We start from the raw sequence: 17721 nt of genomic DNA, 5'->3' as shown, positions 1-17721 counted from the left end.
TTCAATAAAAATGATATAACAGCAACTTCAAGCAAAATTTGTATTGTTCTTATCGTGTAAGGACTAAGAACCATTGGAGATTGGTCTATTAGTTCCTGAGACACATCTTCTTGAAATAAAAAAATAAATTTGTACGATAAAAATTATTTTGAAATAACTGTCAAAACTGAATTAATTTTTAAAATAAGTTTTGATAACCAATATGATTTTAAAAGATAAAGGGGAAAAATAATGTGAAAGTAAATTGGCTGTGCTGGTTATAGAAAAGACTCCTTGTATCTTTCTAAGCAAAAAAGACAATTGATATCCTTTTTTGGATTTCTGGGATTTCACTAATAACAAATACCTATGTTGAATAATATAGGATTGTAATCATTTACTAGAATCGATGTTTATTCAAGCAATATCTTGACTCTGAGAACAAAATCCTGCACATTTTATGGTTTAGAAATTTCATATTTACGAAACCTTGCTAAATAAAAAGTAAAGAAAACTTGGTGTAAAAATTCATAAATCAATAAGATTTTTCCTGTAAATCTAATCTTAGTCTGCACTAGCATTCAAACCTAAAAATATTTGAAGCATCAAAAAATTAAGATTAAAAAATCATAATTTATTGAAATGTTTGGATTATTTTTTGAGTATCTTCATTTTAAAATGACAAAAATTTATTTTTATAGAAATTCAGGATTTTTTAAGTATTGATTATTTTATAAATTTTTTAGCTTATCATAAATTTTTGATGTTTTAAAAGTAAAGAAAACTTTATGTAAGATTTCTTAAATCAATCCTGTAAATCTAATCTTTATCTGAATTTTGCTACAAGAATTATATTTTACATTCAAATGAAAATAAAAAAATGTCCTGTAGTTCGGAGACTCTTAAAACTCCATACAAAAAAATGCTCAAGAAACGGTCAAGAAAAGATTTTGCTTATGCAGCTGAAAAGGAACAGAAACAAAAAGCGGCGTTTGATATTTCTTAGGGTGCAATATGTGTTGATGAGATTTTGATTTGTTTAATTGAATGAAAATAACGTTTGAAAAAATGCATTTGTTTAAATAATATTGGAGCCGACTGTCAAAACGCTGAATCTTAAAATGCCAAATATGATAAGGATGGATTTTGTTTTTTTGCTCAGAATTAAGTTTAAAATAAGAAAAAAGCCATTACAATAATCACTTAATTTTCTGGTAAAAGAATAAATAAATTAAGGAATACTGGAATTCAAACATAAAATATTTAAAGCATCAAAAAATTAAGATTAAAAAACATAATTTATTGGATTTTTTGATTATCTTAATTTTTAAATAATATTTTTTTTATTTAGGATTTTTTAGTATTAATAGTTTTATTATTTTTATTGTTTTTTTTAATTATTTTTTTTATTATTTTTATTTTTGATTTCTGGCATTTCTTTGTCATATACCAAAATATGTGAAATCTAAAATTATAAATATATAGAAATTTAAAAGTTGTAAAAATTTTAAAACTTAAATTTTAAAATTGTTTCAAACACACACTTTAAATCAGTACAGTTGTTTTGCATCATTAGTTTTCAAAATATCTAGCTAATGGCGAAAAGCTTTTTTCGTGAAAAATAATGTGCCGCGGTTCCGCGAAATGTTACAAAAATTCTAAATATTTTTAAACGAGCCCAAACATGTCGTTTATAGTTATCAACGCAAGAAAAACATTTCAATTTTTTCCGAACCGACCTGGTCGCTGCTCCTTAAAGGACTTAATGGAAATAAGTTATGAATAAAAAATAATTGTTTTCAGTTAATAAGACTTCCATTTCCATTGAAATTGTGAAGCTATTTTAAAAAAATATTGTATTTGCCCTCGGTTTTTATGCCGATTTTGAAAGGGTGGACATAAACTTTGGAAAATATTTACAATGACTTTACATATATTCAGAAAAAAGAAATTTAAAGAAATAATAAAGAAATTTAAAAATCTTCAAAATGGAAATTCTAATCCATAAAATCCAAAAATTAGAAATGAAAAAGTTTAAAAATCAATTATTTATCAGAAATTTTAAATTTGAAAATGATGTTTAGTTATTTAAATTTCTGAGTTTTTGAATCTGAGCTAAATTTTTTTTTATGTTTTGAATAATTTTATCATTTTATTTCTTCCTTTAAAAATTGCAAGATCATGCACAAAGCGAAAATTAGTTGATAATAAGGATTCACTTAGTTGATCTTTCGATTTTTGATATATTAAATACAAATTGGAGAGTGGCCACGGTGGAAACAAAAAAATGTGACCAAAAGAAAGCATTTTGGACGAGTGGTTTCGGAAAAAAGTTTAACGAAAAAATAATAAAAAATACACACAGATATTTCTCAAGCATTTTTCTCTAAGGCCTCAGGTATGTAACTAACCATATTCTAAAAACCAAAAGATAAAATTAGAAGTGTATTTCTGATAATAGTCGAAATTCACTCAAATGTTCTTCAATATTCTTGAATATTTTTGAAAAATTATGGTATATTTTGAAAAATGTAGAAAAAATCATTTGTTAACAGTTAGAATGTCCTCAAAAAGATAAGGGGTTTTAATGCAAATAAAGAAGGGTTATTAATTTTACAGTCAAAATTCGACTAGCCGAAGCCTCAATTATCCAAAGATTCCTTCGAACTTCGGATAGTCGAATTATGAAAAAATAAAATCGTTTTTTTTATTTGTTTGCTACAATCAAATACATCAAATTTGGCATCTGCAACCACATTTGATTTAAATTTGAACAATATTTCTTGAGCACCATTTTGGCCACCACTTTGAATCTAAAAATTCTAAATTATTTTTTGGTTCTTCAGGGGTCATACTTAAGTTCTACAATCATAAAAAAGACAACGAGATTTAAGAATTTTTGCTAAAAAGTTATTAGCTTCCGAAAATTACAATTTTTGCGCAACCGGCTTAAAGGGGCAACATAACAGGTGCATTGCCAGGCAAGCTAGCACACAGGTGAGTTTAAAAATTAATTATTTCTATGTAGCCCCTTAGAGCCGTCAGCCCAGAAATTGCTATTTTCGAAGGCTAATATTTATTTTAATTTAAAGATGATATTAGTTCTGAAAATTGGTAAGAACTGGATAGTTATCCACATGTCAAAAACTGAAATAGTTGCTTTTCTCCATAGATTTTGACGATTTTTCCCAAATTTTTCAGTGGTCAGAAAAAGCTCAAATTTGGAACATAGCCTAGTGATGGGTCAATCTTTGATTTTAGGGGGTAGTCTCAAGTTAGCCCAGATTTGGACCACCCCAACCACTGTAATGCCAAAACTACGAGATAAATGAGACGTTACTGAATGGAACGATGTTCAAATCTGCAGCTCAATTTGCAAATATTGGATCCATAATCTACGAAAACTGAGCCCGGCAATGGACAACTAAATTACTTAGTTTGATCAATCTATTCTTGATTCTCTATCTAACAAATTATTTGTGTGAGGAGAACATTGTTTTGAGTTTTTTGTTAAGGTAATACAATTAAAAAAAATGGGAAAAATTTTGGGAAAATTTCGGGGGGGGCTGCAGCCCGGTAGCCCCCCCCCCCTGGCTACGGGCCTGTCGTGAAACTTAAGAGAAAAACTGTTCTAAAATTCAACAGCGTTACTTTCATCATTTTTTATGCATTTTATGATTCTGATTTTGAAAATTAGCTTGGAATTTGGAATTATATTTTTTCATATTTCATCATAACTTGAAATACATTATCAGTGGCATTAATTGAAAAAAATAAATAAAGAAACTTTCAGACAATTTTTTTTAAACTATAAAATTTTATTTCAAGGAGAATCAACATAAATTTTTCATTGCTTCGTTGCATTGACTGCCATTGACTCATTGGCTGCCCTGGTTTAGTGGATCCATCATTGAGTTAAAGTTGTTCTGGATAACTATGGTGAATCAATCATTATTAGAATAATGCTTGCTAAATCAGTTCAAGCACTTTTACTTTCGAATTAAGTTCTATTATGCGAACAAATTGTTCACCAAAAGAACAAATAAAAATGATTGATTTCAATTTAAAATTACATGAAATGAGTGTTAAGTTTTAGTAGAAAGCATTAAAAAAGTCAAAATAAAAATGTTTTAATTTTTACCTGTAATATAACTTATTTTTTCAAAGATTTGTCCAAATAACACCTCATTACAGTTGACGCGACACTCTTTGTTGCAAGCTGCAACCATCCCGCAACATTTTGTGTAGCGTTCCCACGTTCGTGCAACACACAAGTCACATCGCCCACCTAACTCCAACCACCAAGCTGCGACACGCAAGTCCCACTAACCGACATGTGAAAACGTTTGATTCGTTTTCTGTTTTGTTTTTCCTTCTGCCGGAAAAATCATATGTTTTCCACCGAGAGAGTAAGGCAGAGAGCGTTTGTTCACGAGAGAAGAGAGCGTGTGATGGTATTTTTACGGCAATTTTGGTGAGGCAGAACGACAGAGGTTTGTCACAGACAGTAAGTCAAGCTGCTTAGAAAGAGAAATTGAGAGGGGGGTAATCTGTTGAATGGGCGGTGTTGGTGCTAGTCTTCTTCAACTCACTGCATTGCGTCAAATCCCAATTATGCATCGTTGAGCGGTGACTGGTTAACCAGCTGGTGCTGAAATTTGTTTTATTTTTTATTTTCATAGTAGAGTGCTGTTTTTGTAGTCGCGTGTCATCAAAATCTTTAAATCCTATACTGAGTAAATTTGAGAATCACATTACATAGTACACACTTTACTACTTTACGCTTGTTTTTAAATTTACGTTTCATAGAAAGATTTTTTTTCACGAATGTTCAATGATTATTTGATTTGAAAATTAGTTTTAAAAATTCGGGAAGATTTGTCGTGTTTTTTTAATCAAATAATTGTTGAATCAATTTTGAGCTTTCTGTCTTTGTTGGGTTTGTTTTACTTTTGAAAACTTTTAAATTATTGCTAGCAGTTTTTTTTGAATGATTTGAAAATAGATTTTAAAAGATTTTAATCTGAAAAATAAAACAAGGGTTCTTTGCTTTAAAATAAATGCACCTGTTTATTTTTATTTTTTCCAACATCTTGTTTTTTTAAGGCATACTTCAACGAATAAATATCTATAATGAAAATCTCAACACTTTTCTTCTTCCCCATTTTGCACAGTTTTCCTCCCAAAACCAGCTTAAGTAAACCAGCAATACTAGCTGAAACCTCTCTCGATCACCAGCTGGCCGTAGCAACAACTAACTGCGACTCATAATCCTGCAATATTAACAAAACGTTCTCCTCGCAGATTGGTTTGTATACCACACTGTAAAAATAAACGAAGGCAATTTTTCCTCACTATAGCATGAAATTTATTGTAGTGTTTAATCAAATTCAAATAATGTAAAAAAAGTAAATTAAAAATTGTATTGATGAAAATTTTAAAATAAACAAGACCAAAATTTAAAAAAAAAAACTGCAAAGTCACCTCATTTGATTATCTTTTAACTGTATCAAAAATTAACTTTAACATAAAGTTAAATTAACAAAAAAGATTGATCTTTTTCCAGATATTGTGATTTAAACTTCAACAAAATTGAATGCCTCTTATTCAATAAACATCAGAATAATATGCTCACAATTTTGATTCATTTTCCAACTGTGCAGCCACTGTCGTTGTGGTAGTCGTCGTCGCCGTCGTTTGGATATTTTCCGATATTTTTAGCGCTATTTCGCTCAGAATTTTCCGAGCAGCGGTCCCGAACGGTCGTCGTTTGGTTGGGTCGTTTGCCGCGTTGCGCGAGTCAAAATTTTCCACCATTTTCCATCGCCTTATTTTTTTCGGTTCCTTCGAAAAGATGTAAAAAACGCGATAAAACGGCAATTTCGGGGTGTGATTGAGAGTGTAAAGTGGTGATTTGATTAGTGCGCTTCGATTAGTGGATAAGTATCGACAAAGTTTTAAATTAGTGGAAATTTGTAAAATTAAGAAGAAGAAAAAACCGGCTTAGGGAAAATCAGAGCTGGTCTTGTGTGTGCGTGAGCAGTCGACCGATAGAGAGTTTATTTTTAATCGTAAAACTGTGTGTGACTTTGAGTAACCGTTGTTCGGTGACGTCACGGAGTTCGTGACTACGCGGATTTAAAAGAGAGAGAGAGTATCAACCATGGATCAGCAACCCAAACCAGACGTCCCAGCTGTGGTGGCCCGTAGACGTCGCAAGACGGCCCGTCAGTTGCGTGAATCAACGCCGGATCCATCCCGGGATGGCGCCACCGGCGAGGGTTCCGCCAGCCAGAGTCAGGCCTCAGACGACCAGAGTGGCTCCGAAGGAAAGGGATCCCTCAGCAGCAGCGGCGGAAGCGGCGTCAAAAAGAGCTTCATCGAACGGGCCATGGACTACAGCAGCCACCGGAACAAGATCCTCGCCAGGAAGGACAAAAAACTCGCCACAATGACGCCCCGGAGCAGGTCCGTCCCGCGGGAAGTCGAGGTCGAGTCGGTGCCAAGCAGTCCGGAGATCTTTTCGCTGCTGCGACGTGCCAAGAAAAGTTTGACCGGGTCGCGGTATGTTACACGACGGACTTTGACACGCGACGTGACGACAGAATTTTACAAATTGGTGACATGACCGACACTGGGTGAAAAGGGAAATGTGACCGACCCCCCGAATACCAAGCGCGTGCAAATAACAAAAAAAAAAACACTTTTTATTGGAATGGTGCCAAGCAAATGTGGGGGAGGGGGTAGATGTTTACATTTTGGTGCATTTTCTAATGTGGATTGATGCGGAATGTAAACAAATGTGACAAATTGAGGGTTATTTTGGGATTATTTGTATAATTTGAAACTAAACATTTTTGAATTTTTGGATGTTTATTCAAATTGATTACCGTCATCGGGGTGACATTGGGTCATACAAATTTCACCATTTTAGTATGACCCAATATCACCTCCCAGACCCAATGTCACCCCTGGTGACGGTAATATCAATCATAATTAATCTTGAAACATGCTATTAAAAATGTTTTTGCATAAAATTTCCATCCGAGACCGTGGTGTAGGGGTAAACATTGTTGCCTCTCACCCAGTCGGCCTGGGTTCGATCCCAGAAGGTCCCGGTGGCAAATTTTGAGACGAGATTTGTCTGATCACGCCTTCCGTCGGACAGGGAAGTAAAATGTTAGTCCCGGTCTAACGGTTAGGTTAGGTTAGGTTAGGTTAGGTTTTCAAGAAACAAACCAGTTTTTAGTGGAGATTTCAATATCCTGAGAATTCTCGAAAATTATATCTTGATGCAAGTCGTTATCTTATAAGTCAAAATTTTATGTGACAATAAATATTTTTCAGTTTTTCCTTTTGCTCGTGATTTTGTGAGCAAGTGTACAAATAATGTTTTTATTTAAAGAAATAACTTTGCCAGTGCGAGTGATTTTAGAACTGAATTGTAACCGTAATTCGTTGATTAAAACATTAAAGAAGAATAACAACCATATATATCCCCTATATCAGTGTTTCTCAACCGGTGAGGAATTCCCCCCAGGGGGGGGGAATTTGGCCATTTTTAGGGGGAATGAAGATGCAATAGAAATTCTTGGTTTTGAACGTTTTTGCTAAAAACTCAAAAATTTCTGGGGCACTTTTATCAACAAAAAAAATATTATGAAATTTCTTGTGAAATATGTGAATTTCCTTGCCATTTTTTTTGGTTTTATTTTTGAAAATGTCTAAAATATAACGGGCAAAAACTTAAAAATTATGAATGTTTTTTCGAAGAAATAAATTTATCTGAATTTTCATATTGTTTGAAACATGAAGAGAGCTCATAAAAATTTTTGTTCTAGTTTTCAAATTTAGCTGTACTAAATGTCTGTGATACAGAATTCGTTGACATTCCTCCAAACATGAGCAGTGCATTATATTTTTATATTTTTTTCAAGTTCTGTTTTTTTTTGGTTATGAGCTAATTTTAATGTTTAATATAAGAGATTTTTCTTTAAGATTTAATGGCTGTTTACATTTTTCTTTAGACGTTCAGGTTATGAAAAAAATGTTAAAACAAATCGCTGAGAATTTGTTATTTTATTGCAAGTGTTGCAAAAATATTGTGTAATGAAAAAAATATCTTTCTACATACATTAAAGCCAAAATTGTGATTTTTTGTGAATTGATACTAAATTTATGATTGAAGGTGGGAATGAAGGTCTTGAAAATAATTCAAGGGTGGATTTGGTCGAAAAAGGTTGAGAACCGCTGCCCTATATAATGATAAAATATTTTCAAAGAAACAATCATAGATCAAAACGGTGATCTTTTTAGAAATAATAATATGAAAGCGTTAATTTGAAACCAGCTAAAAAAAAATGATAATGTGTTCAAAATAAGTTCAAACTTTTATTATCTAAATCTTGTTCAATTGTGAACTTTCTTTACTCGCAAAAGAGAGGGGAGGCGAAACACGCAAAAGATAATCGCCCACAAAATTCCCGAATAAAATAAATCAGTTGAAGTATTTTTGAGTATTTCGATTTAAGCACTCCTCAAATTATTTTGTTCGTTTTTTTTTACAGACTTTGCCATCTACAAAAAGTTACAGGTCATTTCTCGACGTTAGATGTTTCACCGAATAATAACGATCTTCCGTGCGGGGGAAAGAGTGCCATGTTCTCTTCCTATTTTTTCTCTTGATGAGCGTCAAATCTGAGATAAACATGAGTATTATTTTAAATTTATTTAGGCCGTTGCAAATATTTTTTAAAGTTTATGTCATCCCCTTCAATCATAATTTTTAATCTAAAGCCTATTTAAATTTTAGACTTGAATTCAAAATTCTGATAATTTTTTTATCGGAAAGATATGAGAATATCTCAAGTATGTTTAATTTTTTGATATTGAAAATCCATTAACCAAAAGATTTTATATTTCCTTTTCTATTTCCATTTGAAGCTGCATATCAGCAACCAACAAATTTATAGCAAAAACATTTAAAAAAATATTAAATTGAAATAACAAACCATATCCTCTACATTTGAATCCAAATGTGTTTACATTTTACACTAGTGCAGTTGTTTTGCAATCATTAGTTTTCAAAAAATGTAAAATTTGACAAAAGCTAAAATTTTAGCAAAAAAAAACTTATTGCAATTTTTTTTGCACAAACTTCAAAATTTCTGTGTAATTTTAAGTGCAATCAGCTAAAACAATTTGAAGTGAATTACCCTGCGTTATAATCAAATATGATATCAACACAGGAAAATGCATTAAAAAATGGTCTTGATTGGTTGGACAGCTATTTCCATTGAATTATCTAAGTTTTTCGACAGAGTATTTTCTTCCCACTCTCCCCTATCAATTTTGAGCTCAATCAAAGTCCTTTTCTTTTTGGTTTTTATATTAAATTGCTGAATTGTCGAGAAAAAAAATTGTGGGTAAAATAATTTAAGTTGTTTTCAACTTTCAAATGCGTATTCGGGGACAGTTTTGACAAATATCTTGTACTAAAATACCCAACTCAACTTGTCCCCTAAACCCCTAACCCTATCCCTTTACAGCAGCAAACCCAAAACCGACGACTCCAGCGATGGCGGCAAAGTCTCAGACACCGAGGTGCGCAAACGTCGCGAACGCATCGAACGCTACCAATCGGAACGGGGCAAGAACACTTCCACCACCGGCGATGCTGGCACTGGAGATTCTCCTGCGGCCACCAACTTGTCCCGCTTCAACGAGGAACGGCGCAAGTTCGAGCTGGAGAAGCTCAAGTTCTTGCAGGAAAAGCGAGAGTTGGATCGGATGAGGTTGAGACGGTTCGAGAAGTATAGAGAAGAGCTGCTCGAGGAGCAGCGAAAGAAGCTCCAGGTTGAGCTGAGGAACCGCGAGCGGGATGATCGTTCCAAGAGTATCGAAGCTCCCGTGCTTCCACCGATTCCTCCCACGAGGTCAAAAACGCCGGCATCACCCGGGCCGACCAAGAAGTTGCTGCTGGTAGTGCCGAAGACTTCCAGCGCGTCGGCTTCGAGCAGCGAGGATGAGGCTGATCACAACACGAGCGATGAGGAGAAGATGGCAACGATTCGGAGGAGGTTTTCACCGAGGAAGCCAAAGCGGCCAAAGTCGGGCAAGGTTGAACCGGTGAGGCAGCTACCGAGAACGCCGGAGCTGGCTACGTCTCCCGAGCCGGAGTCGGAACTTCCGTCGGACTTTCCACCGGAGGCGGAGGAGCCGACCTCGCCGGAAGTGGTTGTGGTGGAAGCAGTCGTCGAGCAGGAGGTGATTCCAGAGCAGGTCGAACCGGAGATGGTGCTGACGCAGAGGAAGGTCGCGAAGCCGGATGAGAAGGAAGATAAGAAGGATGGTGTGGTGGAGGAGAAGAAAGTGGGAGATGTAACAGAGAGCAAAGATGAGAATAAAGAGGAAAAGAAGGAATTGTCTGTGGTTGATGAGAAGAAGGTCGAAGGACCGAAGGAGAAGAAACGAAGACGAGCGCTGCTGGTCTACGTGGAAAAGGACGGGGATCAGTTCTGCTGGTCGGAGATTCTGGGCGAAATGAAGGACTTTTGGTTGGACTTTATAGACGACAATCCGTTGGAGATTCAACGGATGCGTCTCCAGGTGAACGAGTGCTGCTTCTACTTTGGGGTAATGGTGTTGCTTTGCGGTATCGGAGGGGTTATCTTCCGGGTCACGGAAGGAACCTTTGAGTCGCAGTACAAGTGTGGTGTGAAGCGCGTCAAGCGCGACTTCATCGATCATCTCTGGTTGTCCAGTCATAATCAGAAGTATGGTTAGAATTGATTTTGGTTTATGAATGGTTTGATAACCGGATTTTGGTCACTCATTTAAAGGGAAGAAGACTGGAAGGCAACGGCTAGGGCTAGGCTGCGCAAGTTTGAGGAGGAACTGCAGGTCGCTTTCGAGGCAGGCATGAAGACCTACAGCGGTAACACGGCGTGGAACTTTGTCAATGGCGTGATCTATTCGCTGACTGTGGTGTCGACAATTGGTAATTTTAAGAATCTCGTCGTTTAAATTTTCAGGATCTTCTCGTATCTTTAAACCAACTTAAACCCGTCAAATCTTTCTTATAATTGCAGGTTATGGCCACATAACGCCGTCCACGACAACGGGCAGGGCGTTAACGATAGTGTACGCCATTATAGGGATACCGATCTTCCTGATAGTGTTGGCAGATTTTGGCAAGCTGTTCACCAGAGGGATCAAGTTCCTATGGGCGTACGTTAGGCGATTGTATTATACCGGATCGTTCCGGAAGGTGCGAAAGACGTCGCAAGTTCAGGTGTGTTAAAAAAAAATTCGAATGTTTTTTTTACCGTGTTCAGGAGCTCATTTTGAGCAACTTTTGTTCTACGAAAAACTCTACTTTTCCTGTTTTATGTTTTCTTGTTTCATTTTTAGTATTTTTATTTGTATTTATCTTGTTTTGTTTACACAGCAAATAAAGTACACCCAAACGAAAAATATATCTCAAAATCTGCAACAGTGGATTTGCTGCAAAAAATGTTATATTTTATTACATTTTTTGCAGCAAGCCCATAGATCATTTTTGCCCGCGTGTAAACACGTCAGCGATCTGCAGTTCTCACCAACACATAGAATGCTGGCGCGTCCCCGAGCAACACTCTAGAGAGAACATTATGTTCGCGCTCTGTCCCTCACCATTCATCAAGCGTCCATGGCGCGGTGGTAGCGTGTCGGATCAGCAACCTAGAAGTTGATGGTTCAATCCTCGTTCTGATAAGATTTTTTTTCTGCAATACAATCAATCTGCCGTCGGTAATGTCGATAATTGTCGGTAACGGGCAAAAATGTCATATCCCTATATCGCAAAAAATGCATGAGGACAGTTTTCATGCAGATTCTGATATACTTTCATGCCGCCATGTATCACAATCATGCGACCGCCGGTTGGGTGTAGTAATCCAGCTGCGTGTAAAAGGCCTGGGTGTAAAATAAATTTTGCATTATTGTTAGAAATTCTGTGTAATATTACACCCTGAAATATGTAGCCCATCAGTATGGCAAACCTACTTGATCGAAATGTGAAGCTCACATATACGTTTATCCTTTACATTTTTCATCGGTCTGATGGCCGAGCGGGCTAAGGCGCCATTCCTCACTGTTGGTGCTGGGTTTGAATCCCGTCGGTTGCAACTTTTTTTTTGTGTTTGCTAAAATTGTACATGCAGTGTGTAATATTAAGTGTTTATTTTGACGAAGGTGATGTGCATGCTTTTGCATGCGATTTTACCATCGGATTTTTTGCTGTGTATGTTTGTTTCTGATAGCATTTGGCTTATTCTACCAGCCAACCTTATGCCATTCTAGTTTTCTAGTGTGTTACACTAACTTTTTAAATTGTTTGCTTGCTTTTCACATTTTCCACTTTAAAATGATACAATTATCATTTAAATTGTAAAAAATATGCATAATCTGGGGCAATACAATAATTAGTGCAAAGTTATTTTCACAAAATATATAGGAAACAAGCCTTACCCGACAAACTTCGTTTTGCCATTTTTTCGTTTGTTGACGTTTTTATCTTTTTTGCTTATTCAGCCTCCTGTGATCAAAATTTGATATTACGTAACTTTTCCCATACAACCTGCGGATTTTCTGGAATCGCTTCCAGAGTGGCCAAAGTTGTAACTTTTTGGCGTAAGAACCTTCCTTGGGCTTATACGAACCCAACGCAACAAAAAGCACCTCGATCCGACGCTCCGTATTGAACTGATACGCGTTCGAACAAAACCATCGAAATTTTTTATAAATATAGAAGATGTTAGTCAAAAACACAGCCAAAATGGCAAATGGCAAAGTCACAGCACACTAGTCAAACTTCCGACCAAAACATTTTCTGAAATTTTAAGAGTTCTTCTTTCCAATGCTGTTAAAAGATCAAAAATTGGTTGAAATATGGATTTTTGACAAATTTTTAGATCGAAGCCCGTCTAGTTAAAAGCGAAGTGGTTTTTGACCGGTTTTTGATCCAAACGCCTATCTTCCAAAAGGCATGAACCACATTCTTCAATTTTAAAATTTAAATATTTAGTGGAAACTTGACAGAATCAACATTCTGCATTAAAAATGTTGAATTTAAAATCTAAAATAGGTTTTAGAAAAAAAGTTTACAAACATTATCCATTTTTCTCAGTGTTGGTTTCCGCCACTTTAGAAAAATGCAGGAATAAATTCAAGAAGCCAATTAAAAACCTTGTAAATACAATCAACAATATTTTTTCGGATAATTGAATCACGGAAATTTTTTGTTGTTGTTGAGCTTATGTATGACTCCAAAACTGCTCTAAAGTGATTTAGAGTGGGAAAAGAGTCGCGCGATTGTAAAGTTGTTTTTTTGTCGGCTTTCTTTCGGGCGCCTTTTTTCACGCTGGCATATAGGAAAGATCATAATTATATCATAATTTTTTTTTATTCGATTGTGAGTAGCGAGACCTCGTGGTTACAGTTACGTGTTTTTCGGAGCCATTTATTTGATGTTTTATTTTTCATAAGTCCTTCTTTTATCATCGTTGATTGGAAGGCACGCCTCCGGTTTATTTCGTTTAAGTTATTGTTTTAATTTCATTACAATCTTTTCGTTTATATTCGTTGATCGTAATAATTTATTCCAACTGTATTAGTTTTAGTATTAACTCATCAAACTATCGATTTTATGAAGAGTAAAGTGTCTTTTATTTACTTTTTTTGAAATTTGCTTGCGTTATATAAATTGCGCAAACAGTAAAAATATACTGATAAGTCCAGCCCATAGCACTACTGCTCGGTTGGCACGCGTTCGATTAAAAAAACTTTCTGAATAATCAATTATTTATCTTTCTGCAGCCGGCTGCCTAAGATTTAAAATTTTCAACCGATAAACAAAATACTCATGGTCACATCACTGCCACTCGTGAATCCTGACCTCATACCCATCTACTAACCCCCTCAAAACTCATGTGATACTTTGTCGGAGAAGCAGTCGATTGGGCGGTCTCTATCACTCAAGTATCGGACTAACATTCCCATCCACTTCCCCGTGACCCTACCACTGGTCATGGCTGGCGCCGGTATTGATCAGCATGATAGGGGCCTTTGAGAAGTTGCGAAGCGAGGAAAGATAGCACCCACTCATCTTCCACGGCTCGTGGATGTAACTTCTGGAGGTCCTGGTCAATAACGGAGTAGCAACTGCGTGTGGGCACCTATGCTTATGCTTTTGCTTATGATTATGCTAAAACTACTCTGAAGTGATTTAGAATTTTAATATTTAAGATGACGGCCAAAATGGCGGTAATTAATTAAAGAGAAAATTCAATTGCTAGTTTTCAAGGCAATCGACCATTCCAAATTGTCTAACACGAGGTCGCAGACTTAGAATTTGACGTTCGAAGTTAGCAGCACAACTTTGCCTGAAGCTTTTTGAAATAAATTTTGCTTGATTTTTTTTAAATTAGGCTTGAACATTATTTTTTGAAGTTTATGTCTCTCGACTCTGACCAAAGTCGAGGGGCAAGGGCAAAATAAAATAAAAAATAAAAAGTTAAAAAATTTAAATACAAGCCTCAGTTTGCATGAAAAAAGTTTTTTTAAATGCATTTGACACCGGTCCACTTGTTTTGCAATCATAAGTTTCCAAAATATGTTAATATTGACGAAAAAAAATCTGCGAAATTTTTTTTTTGGGATTTTGTGCATTGGAGTTTCATAAAAATGCAAAATATGTTTAAACTAACCCAAACATTAGCCATGAGAATTTCTGCGACGCCAGAATGAATCCGGTTCAAGGCAAGACCAGGGGCCTCGGATCGTCTTGCACCCTTCGGAGGAATTGTTCCCCAGACCATCCCCTAGGACCCCATGGTATGCAAAAGTCGTCATTTGTTAACGGCTGACTTGTACAGAGCAATTTACCTAAATGCTACAGTTTTACGGGTTAATTCCCATTTAAACTTGTTTTTGCTCAAGGCAAGCCAGTTTTCAACCAAATGGGCTGAAATTTTGGCCAGAGCCTCCATTTTGAGTACTCTTTCGGGCAATCTCATATAATTTTCGATTTGATCAACTTTAATTTTTTTGACCCGGGCTACCAAACATGCTAAATATGATTATTATTGCAGAAAAATACATTTTAGATTGTTTTCAGTAGATTTGACTTCTATTTCCATTGAAATTTTTAAGTTTTGTATTTGAAAAAAATGTCCCCCCTCCCCACATTTTTCGGACCAATTTTGAACATAAACTTTGAAAAATATTAGCAACTGTTTTTATGATTAACCCATCATAAAGTTTTTTTTCCTGAATTCGACAAAACCGGAACAAGCCAGCACATTTTTGTAGAATTATTTAGTTAAAATATGTTATTTTCGTTTTAAAAAACTTTGTTGAATCTTCAATTCAACTTATAATATTTTCTTGGTTTTTTCAGTTGAATTTCCGAGTTTTTCCTGGTTGTTTCCAAGTTGGTCATACTGATTAGAATCTATGTAATTTAAGAAAGGGTACCGTCATCTGGGGCGAACCGCGACTTTAGTTTGAATAGAGACAGCAGGTTTTAGAGCACTTCAAAAATTGAAATTTCGAAATCGATGCACTATTGTTATTGATCTGTTTCTGTTCTATCCGAAACCAATAAAAAAAATCCAATTATTGTGCAGTAACAAGGCTAAAATAGTTGTCTTAATTAGCCCCATGTGTCCCGATTCGCTCCAGATGACGGTATTATGAGTGATTTGTTAACTTCTGCAAACTTATTCAAAATGCTTCCGGTTTTAGATTCTTTTTCCGATCAATTTTAATACATATAAATTTTAAATTCCATGATTAAAATATCTCCATAACTGATACCTATTTCCTATTCACAGGATGTAATGAAAGGCTTGAACGTCGTCTACGACATGGTGCGCCGACCCAGCGGAGATCACGAGCTCCAACCTGTGACCCCTGCCAACACCGCAACCACTCCAAAACACCAACCATCTTCGGACCAACCCCAACCGTCAACATCCGGCGACATCGGCCCCTATCCACCACCCCCGCTAACCTGCGACTCGCCGACCACGCCCCAGCCGGAGACGTTCGAGATCGACGACGAGTTCAACCTGCCCATCTCGATCGCGATCTTCATCCTGGTCGCGTACATGCTGTTCGGGGCTACGATCTACTACACCTGGGAGAACTGGTCCTTCTTCGAGGCGTTCTACTTTGTGTTCATCTCCATCTCGACGATCGGCTTCGGCGACTTTGTGCCGCAGCACCCGATCTACATGATGTGCAGCATTCTGTACTTGATCTTCGGGTTGGCCCTCACCTCGATGTGCATCAACGTGGTCCAGCTGAAGCTGAGCGATAGCTTTCGGCAGGCCAGCGCCAAGATCGGGGCCACCATCGGGCTGCAGATGGCCGAGGCGGCTTCGTTGCAGCAGTCCCAGGTTCACACGCCGGGCACGGACGACCTGGCGGTGGTCCAAACGAGCACTCCGACGGCAAACGGGACGCATCCGGCCAACGGAGATGCCACCATGACGCCGGTGCTGCCGGAACGTGCCAGCAAACGGGACGATAAGAAGAATTGAGAGTGATTCGTAACGAATTCAGGGTGCGTGGGAGTGTAAAATTGCGACTGACTGCGACTAGAGTGCAGGAGCTAATTGTTGATAGTGGTTAAGATTTATCGATTTTTTTTAGAGTCAGTCAGAGCGCGCGAAACAATGCTTAGCACAATCGCCATATTTTTACAAAGATTGACCTTAAACGATAAGCGCGCGCGTTTGCGGCTTGGCCTTCTTTTTAACACACGTACTTGTGCGATAGTTTTAAGACAGAAAAAGCACCAAAAATTCACGTAACATTTGTACGATTATGTAATGTAGCATAGAATATTTGTAATCTCAAAGGTTAAGTTTTGTACGAGAAAAAACGATTTGTTATTTGACGCATGATGAAGAGGCATTGCTGAGAGTCGAACCAAATAGCTTTTATAAGAGGAAAGTATCCTTACGTGTTGTTGTTTTATTATATTTATTGATGATCGCTGATGAAATAAAGAATGAAATTATCTTAAATAAATCGTCTTTTCAGTGCTAAAACTCCGAATTTGTCTGCACTCAAAAATAATCATTAAAATTGTTGAATGCACCAAGATGATTGAACGCGTTTTCTTATCAACAAAGCTCAAGGGGAAACTATCCCTTCGTGTAAAGCCCCTAGAAGGTAAATGATTCTATTTTAGGTTTATATTACATTTATTTCCGTGAAAATTGAATTTTTTAAAATCAAAATTCGAAAAGAATTGCTACTTTCCAACGAACAACTAATAATTGAATACATAGCCAAGATGCCCACCAGAAATATTAACTGTTACAAATGAACAATCTTTATCAGCGAATTCTCTCATTGGAAGCAAAACATCCGCCTGCAGTATCAGTGCAAAATAAAACGCAAAAGAGTTAAGTCACTTGAAAAACACATCACAGCCAGCATCAAAATGTTGTTCCGATTTCTGGTGATTTGTATGCTGCTGTCTGTAAACTTGTTAGTTTCGGGCAGAGTTTCACACTTTTCCCGATCCGCCAGTCCGTGTCCCAGCGGAAAGGTGTTCAAAAATGGACGGTGCATCAGGTAGGTAGTTGTGTATTGTATTGTGAACAAATTAAACTAGAAAACTTTCCAATCATTTGCAGAGTTTCGAAGTTCAGCCCACCGGGATATTATTCCAGCAATTCTGGGTAG

General features: G+C 36.4%; 1 protein-coding gene across 2 annotated transcripts; it reads left to right on the top strand.

Annotated features, from left to right (window-relative positions):
• The first annotated feature begins 5726 nt into the window (after positions 1 to 5726).
• On the top strand, positions 5727 to 16725 carry LOC128092971 (uncharacterized). Of its 2 annotated transcripts, none has more exons than XM_052708256.1 (5): positions 5727 to 6543; positions 9531 to 10754; positions 10821 to 10978; positions 11070 to 11272; positions 15855 to 16725. In XM_052708256.1, the coding sequence occupies exons 1-5, from the start codon at positions 6143 to 6145 to the stop codon at positions 16563 to 16565; spliced, it is 2697 nt and encodes an 898-aa protein (XP_052564216.1). In that variant the 5' UTR covers positions 5727 to 6142; the 3' UTR covers positions 16566 to 16725. The 2 variants fall into 2 exon arrangements, with proteins under 2 accessions (XP_052564216.1, XP_052564215.1); XM_052708255.1 differs by having other exon boundaries at positions 9528 to 10754.
• Positions 16726 to 17721: the final 996 nt, after the last annotated feature.

This window comes from Culex pipiens, chromosome 2 (assembly GCF_016801865.2).
Source record: "Culex pipiens pallens isolate TS chromosome 2, TS_CPP_V2, whole genome shotgun sequence".
NCBI classification, from domain to species: Eukaryota; Metazoa; Arthropoda; class Insecta; order Diptera; family Culicidae; genus Culex; species Culex pipiens.
Note: the sequence above shows the minus strand (reverse complement) of the source record. Positions and strands in the feature narration are given on the sequence as shown.